This window comes from Mirounga leonina, unplaced genomic scaffold, assembly GCF_011800145.1.
Source record: "Mirounga leonina isolate KUSES-001 unplaced genomic scaffold, KU_Mleo_1.0 Mir_125, whole genome shotgun sequence".
NCBI lineage: Eukaryota > Metazoa > Chordata > Mammalia > Carnivora > Phocidae > Mirounga > Mirounga leonina.
In genome coordinates, this window is record NW_023270305.1 from 76,140,206 (window position 1) to 76,155,375 (window position 15,170).

The 15,170-nt window shown below is 45.2% G+C and overlaps 1 protein-coding gene across 4 annotated transcripts in view; it reads right to left on the reverse strand.

Annotated features, from left to right (window-relative positions):
• FHL2 (four and a half LIM domains 2) overlaps nucleotides 1-11,251 on the reverse strand; it is a 66,637-nt gene extending 55,386 nt beyond the window's left edge. Inside the window, exons 1-2 of one of the 4 annotated variants that reach the window (XM_035001876.1) lie at nucleotides 11,073-11,251; nucleotides 6,586-6,735 (exon numbers count right to left, since the gene is read on the reverse strand). Coding sequence is in view for 1 of the 4 variants with exons in the window: in XM_035001874.1 (XP_034857765.1) it covers nucleotides 3,047-3,079 (33 nt within the window). In the remaining 3 variants the exon portion in view is untranslated. Of the gene's footprint in view, nucleotides 1-3,046; nucleotides 3,322-6,585; nucleotides 6,842-11,072 lie in introns of those variants that run through there. The other 3 variants (XM_035001879.1, XM_035001877.1, XM_035001874.1) reach the window with 3 other exon arrangements.
• Nucleotides 11,252-15,170: the final 3,919 nt, after the last annotated feature.

Below are 15,170 nucleotides of genomic sequence, written 5' to 3' on the forward strand. Positions count from 1 at the left end.
ATATTTAGACACACAAACACATACACACAGAATGCCATATGAGCACGAAGACAGAAATTAAGACAATGTGTCTACAAATTACAGAACACCAAAGATTGCCAGCAAAACACCAGAAGGCAGAAGGGGCCAGGTCCTCAAGCTGTGATTTGTCTTACATAGTCGGTGGCAGAGAAGGGAGGTGGATTAGACCACACTACGTGAACCATCTACACTTCCTCACTTAGACCCAGATAGGACTGGGGTGGCAGATGCTGCAGGAGAGGGCGTGGAGTTCTTGATAATTAGCCAAGTTGTTTTGTTAGCTTCTCAGAGATTTCTACTCACATGTCCCTTTCACCCTTTGGTGAAGGCACAGGGTTCTGTTTTCATCTTCCTTCCTTCCTTCCTTCCTTCCTTCCTTCCTTCCTTCCTTCCTTCCTTCCTTCCTTCCTTCCTTTCTTTTGCGCAGGGGCAGAGGGAGAGGTAGAGAGAGAATCTTAAGCAAGCTCCACGCTCAGCATGGAGCCCAATGCGGGGCTCAATCTCCTGACCCTGAGATCATGACCTGAGCCGAAATCAAGAATAAGATGCTTAACCTACTGAGCCACCCAGGTGCCCCTTGTTTTTCTTTTTTTTTTTTTTTCACAAAGACTCACATATGTACAACTGATCTAGTAGGTAACTGTTTCATTGGTTCTAGCCTAAGGGATCAAGTAGCCTTCTGCAGAGAGAGAAAGACATCTGAGGGGCTGGTAGGAGGAAGTGAGGTGCCCTGGGCACTGCGAGGGTTTAGGAGAAAGGAAATCTGCAAATATCTAACACTTTGATAGCAACCCACACTAGGAAGTGCATTTTTAAGTCCTAACCATATCACATAGCCCCATAGGTAGTGTTGACAAAATATGCCATAAAATAATTCTTATCCTTATGATGTAAGGTGATTCTTTTTCTTTTTTTTTAAATCTAGTCAATGTTATGTTATTGTTAGGAATATGTAGGTCTCAATCCATTACATAGATATCATGGCTCACTATAATTATGAAACGGACCCTCGTTTGAACAACTTGCATTTAGAGCAGACTCAGGCAAGGGAGACTTTCTTGTGAACTCATGGTTCCCATATGAACCTGGGGAGTCACAACAGAGAAGACAGGCACCCATTTTAGGAAAACGTCACAAAGGGAAATCAGGCTACGAGGTGGGACCTGCAGCTCTCAAATACTAATCATCTCTTGGAGAAAGAAACACATGTGAATTTAACTTCGTGGCCAGAGTGTAGGCATCACATCCTTATAAGGAATCTTACTTTGAGGTTTCTTATCTTCCTGGCAAAAGGAGTAAGAACGTCTGAGGTTTCAGGAAGCTTATCCACATTGAATAATCCCTCTACATTATTGTGTTTCCAGAAAAGGCAGCTCCCCCAGGGACCTTGGTGCATGTGACTGAAGCTTGGGGCTCAGAGGTTATATCTGTTTGTTATACCCGTTGACCTGGCATATTAGCAAAAACACTCTCTTTCCCCTTCAGAGTGCCGCAATTTGGACCACAAATTCTATGGTCACCTAAGATGGATAATTAAGGAAAGTACATCTATAGCACACAATCTATATTATTATTATTATTATTATTGCTTGGTCGCAAAAACATAGAGCCCACTGTTTATTTACCTCTAATTTCTTCAGAGGTGTATACTTTAAGGTGAGTGTCAGAATAATGCAAATGGGTACCTCCTTCTAAAATTCAAGGTCATGGTGGTCATGACCTGTCGTGCGGAAGTGTGCTTGTGGCCTTGTCCTCAGTCCTGCTCACCTGGAGGCACTGAGCCCTCTCTACCATGGCAGCTCATGACCCGGCCTCAAGTGGAAGGAGGGAATATGTGTCTATTTAGGGACAGCCCTGTGCCCCTTGAGGTGAGGTCTGGACAGAGTTCAACTGCCACAGATTTGGGAGTCTTGCTGAGCTGTGGATACCTCATCTTCCCCAAACTGCCATCCGTTCCCAACTTCTGGTCTCCTCCCTCTTCTTCTGTACCCACGTAAGGCTTCTGCCTTGTGTCCTTGCCGCCCAGGTGGAGTAGGGTTCTGTCCCAAACTGTTTCATTTGCTGGGCCGTGGAATTGCCTCCCAGCTCCTTCCAGACCCTGAGAGGTTGAAACCATCAGAGGCCGCCAGCCCGACTTGGGGGCCTGCGCATCATTCCCTCGTGTGGCTGACACGTGGCTCACTGGCCCTGTCCCTTTGCCTCCTGGTGTTCTGCTGCTTGCTGACATTTCCACAGTCCTTGTTGCTAAGACCCGGGCCACCTCCCTTCCTGTCCCAGGTCATCTGTGTCACTGGGCTGTGTGTGCCTCACTGGAGCACCCTGAGCTAGGTCCCCCCAGGCTGGTCCAGCACCTGTGGGGCCTCAATAGGCTCTTCCTCACCTGCCCTCTTACTGTGGGGCGTCCTGGCTCCAGGTCCACTCTGGACTGCCTGGGCCCTTCACCCCCATGGGAGGTGCAGCCTGTCTCTAAGCAAGGCTTTCATTTCCACTTTGCAACCTACTTTTATCATATGTCTGTAGTTTCTTGAAAGTCAATAATATGCTTGAGGACGAGGTGAGACTGATTATTTTTAAGAGAAAGTGACTTTTAGAGTGAGCTGTGAATCTTTGACATCCTATATTACAGGGGAGCAGGGCAGAAGGGGTGAACCTTCCTGTTTCATGTCCTATCCAAAACCCAAACCTGGGCCCCAAGCTTCCCATTTTCCCTTCATTACAGCAAGGGACAAAGATTTGCTGAAAACCAGAGGCCTTGCTGGGTACTACAGAAGTGTAGTGGTCAGAAAGTCAGCTGGGATTCACCTCCCAGGTCTGCCTCTTCGTAACCCGTAGGTGGAATAATGGCTTCCTGAAGCTCTTCACATCCTGACGTCCAGAATTTATGAAGGGATTTTGCAGATGTGATTATGTTAAGGGTTTTGAGATGGGGAGATTATCCCGGCTTATCCAAGCAGACCCAGTGTAATCATAAGGTCCTTATAAGGAAGCAGGAGAGTCAGAATCAAAGAGAGATTGAAGATGTTACCTTGTTGGCTTTGAAGGTGGAGTAAAGGGCCATGAGCGGATGAATACAGGTGGCCTCCAGAAGCTGGAAGAGGCAAAGGCAAAGATTCTTCCCCTCGGGCCTCCAGAAGGAGCAGAGCCCTGCAGAAACCCCGATTTTAGCCCTGTGAGACCCACGTCAGACTCCTGACCTCTAGCACCGTGAGATCCTAAATTTGCGTTGCTTTCAGACAATACACTTAAGGTAATTTGTTACAGCAGCCAGAAGAAACTCATACATCAACTCTTATATCCTCAGCTAAGGCACTTTTCTGGATTTCAGTTTGTTTTCTCATCTGTAACCTGGGATGATAATACTGCCCACACCACGTGGTTGTTGCGAAGACAGGACAATGTGAAGCGAGTCAAATGCACAGCGGGCTCTCTGGCACATGGTGTGTGCTCAATTAATGATCGCTGTTACTATTATTATTGCCTTGTTCAGTCCTTACAAGTACTTTAAGAAGTTACTGTTATTAGCCCCATTTTACAGATGGGGTTCTGGGAAGTTGCCATCTTGCCTGAGCTCCTTGTAAGGGGCAGGGCTAAAAGCCAAGCAAAGGCAGCCTGACTCCCCAGAACCCGCTGTCCTCCCTTAACAAACTGCAGATGTACTGGGAGTTTTCACAAGGACATACAAGCTGTGGACCCAGAGAACTAGACTTAGACCCTAACATGAGCACTTTGCGATGGCTGATGGCATGAATTACAGTGGAAGAGTTTCAGAGAATTCAAATGCAATACATAAAATTGGGTTATGGAGCCTCCAGCCTTCAACACATGCTTATGTAGCACCTACTACACACACCTACTGTTGCAGATGCTGGGGATACGTCAGTGAACAAAACAGAGAACCTCTGCTTTCATTGGAGCTCACATGTTATTAGGGGAGAGACAGACACCAATATACATGGCACTTTGTGGGTGTGTATATGTGTGAGATGATAAGTGCTTTGAAAGGAAAGTAAATCAGGGGCGCCTGGGTGGCTCAGTCGGTTAAGCGTCTGACTTTGGCTCAGGTCATGATCTCAGGGTCCTGGGATTGAGCCCTGCAAGGAGCCCCACCTGGAGCCCCACATTGAGCCCGGGTCAGGCTCTTCACTCAGCAGGGAGTCTGCTTCTCCCTCTCCCTTTGCCCCTCCCCCACTCCTTCTTTCTCTCAAATAAATAAAATCTTTTTAGAAAAAGAAAAAAAGTAAATCCGGGTAAGGAATAAATCAGGGCAACGAGCTAGAGAGTGTAATTTTAGATGGGATGTTCAAGGGTGGTGCTAAAATTGGTGGGAAGGAGGTGTGTGATGTTCTTGGACGAGAGCCTGATCGGATTGGTGGCACCAGCAAGTGCAAAGGCCCTGGGGTGGGGGCAGCTGCTTGGCACAGGTGGGGAAAGGAGGCGAGAAAGGGAGGAGATGAGGTCAGATTTCAGGGCCTGGATCTTGTCAGTCTGTAGGTTACGTAGCAATAGGATTTTATTGTGATTTGGGAAGCCATTGGAGGGTTCTGAGCAGGCAAGAGACGCGGTCTAATTTAAGTTACAAAAATGATACATTTAAAAAAGAGACCTGTGGTTCAAGTGAGCTCATGTAGGCCTCTGGAGCTTCATTAGCTGCTCCTGCCTGAGGCTGGCAGAGGTTTGCAGACGCTTCCCAGGAAACAGTGAAGTGCCCTGTGAGAAAGTATAAACAGCCCTGGGACGGGGTGCCAGGATCCTGCCAGAGAGCTAATTCACAGCGAGACTGGAGGATTCTTAATAATAGTGTCTGAAGGGTTTATTGATACTTCTATCCAAATTTGATTCTTTAGCTGATGTTGAACATGCCACTGTGAATTTCCAAACCTTCTGACTTACTGAGAATTCTGTTTTATTGAGAAGATCCTCAGTCGGACCTCTTTGCTGCCCTCGGTTTCTCCATCTGAGAGTATTTTAGACATGGCATTGTGGTCGTGAATACTTCTCCCCTCACTTGGATGATTGCCCATGCTGGCTAATTTGAGTGACAACACATCTGCAACTGTTCATTAGATTTTTGCATTTTCAATTTGCAGGAATAGAGAGAGGGGCGCCTCAAAGGAGTTTGTCTTAGGCACTTTCAAAAATCTCTTGGCTTTCTTGACATTGAACGCACATTACTCTTTTTTTTCACAGTACCTAACTGGAAAGTCTCGTTGACCTCTGTCTTGATTTAGGGATTGGAAGGGCATAATATCTGGTTTATTCAGGGTCATTAAAGTTGGGGTTGTGAAATAAGGAGATGGTTCTCTCTCACTGGCTTCTTTGTTCACTGAATTATATTTAAAGAGAGCAGAAATGTTGTTGTTTCCTAATAAATTAATCAAGAGATTCTGAACAAAGTTGGAGAGATTTTGAAGAAGGAACCTCATGTCTAGAATTTATTCAGCATCTCCAATCCTCTTTCCCTTCCCTCAACACACACACCCCACACTTACACGCACGTCCTCTCGTGCACACACACACACACCACACTGACTGAGGTGAATAAGAACTCCCAAGCCAAGGAATTTACTCCTTAAGGATATATTATCATCAAATATTAGTGTTTATTGCCCAATGAAAATCCCATTTAAAGAGGAATTATTACAATCATTAATTATGTCCTTGTGTATCAAGAATGGAAAAGGAATACCAAACCTGTTTCCACGCCAGTATCACAGAAGGGAAGAATACTAGCTAACAAGGAAAACTTCTGGCTCCTTCCTATGCATCTCAACACTTCTTATGCCTGAATTAAACACAACAATTTAGTCCGGCAAATATTTATTAGGCAGCTGCTGTGTGTAAGGCACCGTGCTAGCTTTCAGGGGTCTGACTAAGAAGATTAACACCTTTCCCATGCTCTTGAGAAGGTGCTGGGAATAAAGGAAGAATTTTATTTTATTTTATTTTATTTTTTTTAAAGATCTTATTTATTCATTTGACAGAGAGAGACACAGCGAGAGAGGGAACACAAGCAGGGGGAGTAGGAGAGGGAGAAGCAGGCTTCCCGCGGAGCAGGGAGCCGGATGCGGGGCTCCATCCCAGGACCCTGGGATCATGACCTGAGCCGAAGGCAGACGCCTAACCAACTGAGCCACCCACGTGCCCCAAGGAAGAATTTTAAAAAAGAAAAATAAACGGTGAGTGGAAAGCCCTCACTCATTTATTTAAAAGATTCTATTGATTTATTTTTGTGAGAGAGAACACGAAAGCATGAGTGGGGGAGGGAAGGGGGGGCAGAAGAAGAAGCAGACTCTCCAGCGAGCAGGGAGCCTGATGTAGGGACTCGATCCCAAGACCCTGGGATCATGACCTGAGCTGAAGGCAGATGCTTAACCGACTGAGCCACCCGGGCACGCTTCCCTCACTCATTTTTAAGGTGAGTTTCTTTCTCCATAGTGGAGACTTTCCCAGCAATCTCTGGTCGGACTGCTGTCAGTCCTGGGGCTGTACTGCCTGGGTTCCAATCCCAGCATCCCCACCTACTGGTTCTGAGCGCTTCACTTCTCAGCGCGGGGCTGTCCTCACCTGTAAGCCAGGAGACTGGAAGCACTCCTCACAGAGCGGTTCTGCGGATCACACGAGGGTGTGCACAAGCGTGTTCTCCTCACAACCACCCAGCACACGGCAAGCTCTCAGAGGTCAGCTACTAGTGCCTCTTTAGCTCAGAGCTTCATTCTGTTTTAAGTTTGGAATTGAAATTAGTCCCAATTCAGGTTCTTGGCAGAGAAGTTTGTTTTTCTTTTTTTTACTTTGGGGAGCCAGTACACCTCTTCATTATTTTTTCTTCAAGATTTTATTTATTTATTTGACAGAGAGAGAGAGAGCACAAGCAGGGGGAGTGGCAGGCAGAGGCAGAGGGAGAAGCAGGCTCCCCGCTGAGCAGGGAGCCTGACGCGGGACTCGATCCCAGGACCCTGAGATCAGGACCTGAGCTGAAGGCAGTCGCTTAACCAACTGAGCCACCCAGGCGCTGCAGGACACCTCTTCATTTCCTCTTACAAAATGTGGGTTTATAGAAATGTTCAAAGAGAACAAAGAGCAGCATTGTCCCTAAATCATTACTGCTACCCCTCCCTGCCCAACACACACTCATTGAGCTCATCTTGTCCCCGTAGGACACGCCCTTCAGTCTGCGGGCGAATCCCATTTATTCCTGTCTCCATATTGTTCACATTCTTCCCCACCTGTTTCTGCTTTCATAATTCCTTACTTCCTTTCGGCTCCATACCTTTGTTGGTGTAATCTTTACCCATATATATCTTCCCTATAGGAATATCGCCCACCATTCCTACAGTGCGCATGTCTGCCATTCAAACACTATTCATGGCATATGGCCTGAAGATTGCTCTTTTGTTATTCTAATGCCAACTAGAGGGTCCCTGAAGCCAGACTCGCTTAAACTTGGTTGCACCTTCTGCGGTGGATAACACTGTTCTAAGCCAGTTTCCTTATCTGAAAATAGGAATAATAATAATAATAATAATAATAATGCCTGTAGAGTGGCTGGGAATGTTAAATGAGTTAATACTAGTTCCCAGAGAGAGTGCTCATTCAATAAATTGTAGCTATTATTTTTTGAAAGGCTGACCCTTCTGGCTGGTTATTTATAGTTTTTATACTCATCGGCAATAATTAAAGTGCTTTATTTTTGCATGGAATTTTGCAATTTAAAAACAACTTCCATAAAAAAAAAAACTTCCATGATTAGTCTCTGGGTACGAATTTGGTAAGCTATTTAAAATGTAGAGAAAATACAAGGGATATCAATTAAAGAGAAATAGAATAATCTACATCATGGATTTTTCTTTTTCGTGTTCATGCTAAACCATGACTGACATTTTGAAATTAGTCTAGATTTATCAGACAAAACTGAGCCAGGCAGAAAGCACTCTGTTGCCTTTTGCTTAACGTTAAAATAGTCAGTTCCTCCTGCCTCTTCAGATTCCTCTACACACTTCATGCTCATTAGATGGGTCCCAGACAGGGAAAGAAGGCTCACTTCCTAAAAACCGAAAAGAAATTCTTGCCCTTTCCCCTTAAAATCTAATTATACATGCCTTCTTGGTAAAACACATGGACTATATTTTATGAGTCGTTGGCTTGGTATGATTTCACTTCAGTGTAACTTTTCAGTATTACTTTTTAACTGTAACAAAAGTCTTCTGTTAAAATGAATTTTTATTCCTCTTCTATCTAAAATTTATTCTTTAAATTTAACAAAGCCCCAAATTATAAAAATGTACTCAAGGTTAAAATTAATTTTTTAAAGCACACTTAAGATAATTAATGATATTTATGAAATACATCTTGTCAAATATCAAATTGCTCAGAACTTATGTTAGTTCCTTTCTATTTTTCAACCTTATTTTGGTACATTGGAGACTGAATGATAAAAGGGTGATGAATCAGTGATAATGAAAAAAATCAGTAAAATAAGTTTTTAGGGGTCATGTAGATCAAAGCACGAAATGGTTGTGCATTTTTACTATTCAGTAGGTTGCATTAATAGTGTAAAGGTTAGCAGATTGTACTTTGAAACTAGTTATATTCTGATAAAAATTGCTTATCTAAAGCGCAATTTATGTTTAACTTCCCATTAGTATTATTCCCAACTATTATGGGTATTTTAATATTCTGGCTAAATGAAAGAAGTTGCAGTGTCATATAAAGATGACTAATTTTCAAAGAATTAAAGTTTGAATACATGGTAAAAGAACATTGATCATAAATTGAACAAAAGTAGATTACCAAATAACCTGATTATATACATATTTTTTTCTTTCTTAATTGTAATTTAGAGTTCCCCCATGTAATTTTCTGTTTTCGGATGCATCTTAAAATACATCAATCTGGACAACATAGCGAGAATTTTTTTTCCTCTCTTGTAAAGCTAGTATTAAATTAATGGTTGGTCTTAAAATCAAGGACCTCTTAGGATCAAGAATTAGTTAAGATAAACAATAAATGTAGTAAGACTACACATAGTTTTTCATCTTCTCTCTGCTGGTCTGTATTTTCTATGATGAACATGTATTTGTACAGTAAGAAAAAACAAAAGAAAATATAAACATTATGAAAAATTTCACCTCTTTCTTGCATGGTGTTAAAAAGAAGAGAACAGGCCCCAAATGGAGTCACTTATACTAAACTCCATGTCACCAAACAGACTTAACTTAATTACAATTTTGGCCTCTTCCAGAAATGGAATTTTAAACCAGTCAACCAGGAATCACCTGATCAGCATTGGTTAGGTCATCTGCCTGATAGAACCCTGCCATTCTCTAAAGGAAAGTGACCTTGCAGGAACGAGTCCACTTGTTTGTCTGGTGTAACTTCCTTGTTCCTGCTCCCTTCTGTCTACACAAGTCTTCCATTTCGTACAGCGCCTCAGAGCTCCTTTCTGTCTGCTGGATGGGATGCTGCCCGATTCATGAATCATTGAATAAAACCAGTAAGATCTTTCCAATTTACTCAGTTGAATTTTGTTTTTTTGATGGTGGGGAGAGGATGATTTAAATTCAGTTTTTGGCCACCTATTTTAAATATGAAATATTTTAGACACCAGTAGACGGTGTGTAGGTCCCTGTGTTGAGAGCTATCAGATTGGGCGCCTGGGTGGCTCAGTTGGTTAAGCGACTGCCTTCGGCTCAGGTCATGATCCTGGAGTCCCAGGATCGAGTCCCGCATCGGGCTCCCTGCTCAGCGGGGGGTCTGCTTCTCCCTCTGACCCTCCTCCCTCTCATGCTCTCTGTCTCTCATTCTCTCTGTCTCAAATAAATAAATAAAATCTTAAAAAAAAAAAAAAGAGCTATCAGATTACAGAGAGAAGTATGACGTGGCCTAGCCTCAGGGATCTGGAACCAATGGAGAACTCTGGAAGCACTAAATGGGATGATGAATTCTAATATGTGCAAAACGTGTTCAAGGACAGGCGAGACTGAGTGAGCAGTCGGGGGAGACTATGCAACACTTCATGGAGGCTGTACATTGAAATATTTTCTTAGTATTAGAAAAGGCCTCCAAAATGTCATCATGTGAGTTGAGTAGTTGGCTACTTCGTTCAAAACAAAAACTCTTGTAAGATTGGATGGATCTCAAAATGGAATAGATTTGATTACAGTACATCTTGTTATAAACCTAGCAATAAAACAAAATTCAAACAACATTCCTCAAGAAACAAATAAAACAAGAACAAACCGATATAGAGCAAGTATGTGATAAAGTAACATCAGCTGTTAATACTATCTTTTGACCTCAGAATTATTTTTAAAAACCTGATCCGATCATATATATGTTTTTTATTAGATTGGACCTGATAAGGTGCCTTGCATAGAGTAGCACTAGAGGACATTTATATGTATGACACTTACCATAATATGTCATCCTATTGGTATTAACATTATTACGCAATTGGCCCCAGCGTTACTCAGTACTGTGCATTTGCTCATATCCTGCTCTAGAAATTAGTAAAATATTAATGCATTTCTTTTAAGCACACAACAGCTATCTGTCCTTTTGACGTTAACAAGTCATCTTGTATAAACATACTTTCCCAGCGTAATCAGACTCGTCGGTAATTTGCCTCCTCCCCCCCAGGCCATCCGGAAATTTTGTCAGGCAGCAAAAGCTCCCGAACACTGTGGTTCCCCCCATTCCAATGTTTATTTTATAATTTTTTTTTCTTTTTCTTTTTCCTCTTAAAAAAAAAAAAGCTTTCTGGTGTTCAAAACTCAGTGTAATTCCTGATTCCCACTCACATGAGCAAAGGGTTCTCTCCATGTTCTTTATATTCCCGGAGGCACCTGCGGTAGAATTGGAGAGGGCGGGTTCTGTTCTTTCCCTGCAGCCACGGGGTGGGAGCCCCCTGCCAGGGCCGCCTGGGTCTGCGCTTGGGGTCTGCGGGTCCACAGTGCCAGAGAGCTCCCTCCCAGGGCACGAAGGCTGCACCTCTGGCAGCGAAGCCTGTGCAGACACAGGGAAGGAAGGGTGGCCGGGGAGAAGAGGAAGCTTACCTGTCCTGTCCTTCTGTCCTCCAGCCTGACCAAAAGGGACAGCGGCAGCGCAGGGCCAAGCGCTCTGTGGGATGGCCCCAACTGCGTATGCAGCTGCTGGCCGGCTGCCGCCTCTTGTCAGCAGGGCTATAAATAAGGCACTGTCCAGAGCTCAGGAGATAAGAACCCAGCCCCTTGCTCCCGAGAGCCTTTTAAGGTATCCAAATTAAAGGAGCCTCGGCCCCCAGATGGGCAGGGGCTGCCAGCTCCCCATTTGGCCTGCCCGCTTCAAGGACATCCCTGGCCCCACACATACTCCAGCAATCCCAAAGAGCAGTGGAAGGAGAAAGCCGCAGTGCTGGGAAGGTATCTCACTTGATCAGACGAATGGCAGAGCCTCTGGGCGGGCTGCCCGTGGCTTCCTCAGATTAGGGGGCTGGCATTGAGGCACAGAAGGGGGAGGAGACTCCCCCCCACCCCCCGCCACACCACAGTGTCTCTGTGATGTGGTGTGGATTTTCAGTGCTGCCTCGTGGAAGGAGCACACCAACCTTCTACTCTGGCTTCGGGGCATTTGTGTGGGTGAAAAAGATTCCAGGGAAGATTCTAAGGGATTGGCTTCATGCTGGACATTGGGGAAGCTAGGAGTGGAGTGCACTTAGAGCTCTCTCTCCCCATCCTCCCCACTCACGCATGACAGGGGTATTCTTGGGCTACAAATCACAGAACTCTTATGGAGCTTTTTTTTTTTTTTTTTAAGATTTTATTTATTTATTCATGAGAGACAGAGAGAGAGGCAGAGGGAGAAGCAGGCTCCCAAGGAGCAGGGAGCCCGATGCGGGACTCAATCCCAGGACGCTGGGATCATGACCTGAGCCGAAGGCAGACGCTTAACCATCTGAGCCACCCAGGTGCCCTCTTATGGAGCTTTTTAAAACCATATGCTAGAAGAGGAGAGAGAAGACTAATTTGGGGGGGCAACCATACCTTATTCACCCTTAAATTTCTTATTTCTGGAAGGCATTGCATCTGTGGCTGGAGGTGGGGGAAGGCCAAGCAGGGTGGGCTGTTTGGCAACTGCTATCTGTGTTACTGACAGACGTTCCATGTCTGGGAATTTATCCTGAGAAAGAATCGGGGGTGTGGGCAGAGATACAGCTCCAGGGACATCTCCTGCAGCTCTTTCAATAATTGGGGAAAGTTGAAAACAACCAAAATGACTAACAACAGAGACTGGTAAAATGAAGAATAGTATTGCCATAAAGGAAACACTGCAATCTTTGGAAATGCCATAGAAGGATATTTAATAACAGAGACCATGGTATGACATATTGGTAGTAAAAAGGCAGGTCAACTTTAAGGGAAACTTGACGTACACACAGTTCCCTCACACATACACTCTGAAAGGATAAGCGTTCAGTGTGGAAATGTGCTTCTGCCTGGATGATAGGATTATGGCTGAATTTCTTCTTTGGCTTATATGTCATCTCTAAATTGTTTTCAATGATCTTGCATTGCTTTTATAATAAGAACATTAATTTCATTTAAAAACCAAGTTTCTGAAAATCAGAAGAGAACTTCCTGTGTTTCTGCATTAATGAACCCAAATTTATTTTAGGATTACAGAATTCCTTGGGGTCTCCCCAGGCTTTGGAAAGACCCATATTGGGGTCAGCAGCTTTTTTTTTTCTCATGCCAATATCAACAGTATGATGTAGAATGCTGATAGAGTCCCTGAGTGCCCCTATCAAGGCAAAGGTAAGTCAAGAAGAGAGGAAAAAAAAAAAAAGGAGAAAGAAAAAAGAAAAAAAAGCACAAAGAGAAAGAGGAGTCTGAAAATAAGAAAGTTTAAGTAATAGAAGTGACAGAAAATACCCATACACCCAGATCACCTTTATCTGACCTAACATGTCCCAGTTTATGGTCTGGCCAGGACATAACAAAGGCTCTATGTGTATTTAAAGAATATGTACGTCCTGAAGATGCCTTGCTTTTTGATTATATTTGACTTAAAGAATGACCTCTAACCCTGAGCATGCAATAGGGGAGCACATACCACTGATACGTGTAATTGGAAGAGGGGTTCCCCTCCCACTGGGCTCCCAGGGTTAGAGGTAGAGAAGGACCCTAATGGTCTAATGACTACCCTTCTGCATGCAAACACTAGAGGGGAGTCCCCTCTATGACTAGGACCTGGTCGATAGCTTTTGTGTTGAGTTGCTGTTCCAGGAATAGGCTCTATATCAGTTACCACCCAGGGACAGAGCCTGGAGTCAGAGGCTGAGCAACCCTCTGGACTGTTCTTTGGAACTTGCGGTGCCAGAGCTTTTCCTGGATAGTCCCCCTAAAGCCCCGTCTGTGTTAGCTCTAACCACCTTCCTCGGATTTCGGCTGGCTTACTCACAGGCCTGAGCCCTGCAGACATCTGGTGAGAAGGGTGACTCTGGCCTCAGGTCAGCCCCTGTGCGGGGGCATATAGTCTCCCTACACAAGGGAAGAGGTCAGTGCAGGGGAGGCTTGAAGGGGCTCCTCTTGGACAAAGCCAGGCCTGAGGCAAGGCACTGAGGCCCTCATAACTGGCAGCCTGTCAAGGCTGGTGTATGGGCCCATCCAACTGTGGGGTTCTCCCTTGACCTCCAGGAAGAGCTGTTGGAAGCATCCTGGTGTGACATTCTCCCTCCTCCATGCTGACTCACCCCCACCCCTTCAGAGGGGCCGACTGCATGCACACAGTCTTGGGGTGGGGTGGGACATGATGCACCATGCCTGCTGAGAGTCACCCCCAGAGCAGACATGTGTAGGTGGGAACAGCATCTGCCTTTGGGGGCTGTGGCCCAGGATCTGGGCTGTGGTCAGGACTAGGTGTGACCGGGAGAATTGTCATGGATGTGGCACTTTCTTCTCTTCTTGGTCCTGTTGCCAAAAACTCAGAGACCCAAACCAAAGGACATATGGGTCTGGAACAAACATTTTGATTCAATTCAGCAAATAGGCATTGAGTCGACCCCTCAGGAATCAGAAACTGGTAGGCACAGGATAGCAAGAAGATGGAGACCCCCAGATGGCCTGAGCATTCTAGGAACTTGTCCCTGGCCCCGAGCCTGGTTGAGGGCCCCCCACCAGTGCCAGCATCTCAGTTCCCCGGCCAATGCTCACAGGGTTTTTGCCCCTGGGGTCATGAAATCTCATTCATCCATCAGTACTATTCATTCTCTCTCTCTTTTTTTAAAATAAATGTTCACTGAGGTTCTTCCATGTTCCAAGCCCCGTGGCTAGATCCTAGAGCCTCAGCTCTGAACAAAATAGAAGAGCCTCACCTCGAGGAGCTTACAGTCTATCATGTGTAGTATTCACACATCGTGTGAGCCTAAATCCCTCACCTTGAATCTGGAGCATCTTTCCCTCCTGGTCACTGTAGATGCCATTTCTTGTTGCTGCCCACAGTCATTGTCACCAATGCTCCTTGCTTCATGTTGGACAGGCTTGATCTTTCTGTGAAGTTGGTTCTGCTACTATTGGAACCTACCAGAGCTGAGTTTTGTAAGTGGGATGGGGTCCCTCTCCCCACCACCTGAGTGCAGCGCCAGGCCCTGCTGCTGAGCCTGGCACCATGGAGCCTGGAGCAGGAAGTATGTGCCTCTCATCTGTCTCCAGGGCCAGTAAGGCCCACCTCGCCTGATTGCAGCTGGGACTGCCTTTTCCTCCTCACCCTCCCTGGGGTGGGAAGGCATGGGGAGTCTATGCACACACCAGCCCCTAGCTGGAGGGAAGTAGTCTCTTTTACCCCACACAGATTTTTCCCTTGTTGGATTAGTCGATCCTGTGACAGAGGAAGATGAGCTAATCAGGGAGCCAGAGAAGGACGAGCAGATCAGGAGAGGAAGCTCTTATCAGAGGAGGAAGCAGATCAGGAGAGATAGAAGTTTGGAAAGAACGGTTTCAGGAAAGAGGGCATAGAACAGCATTAACTCTTGTAGGCTGGGAAGAGCAAGGGGGCAAGAGCCCTGTTTTTCTATACTGAGAAGTCCTCAGATGTGGACCCATGTGTGTCAGGGGTGCAACGGAGAGTCATTTATGGAATCTGTTGCCTCCAAAGTGTTTATCCACAGAAGCTAGGCC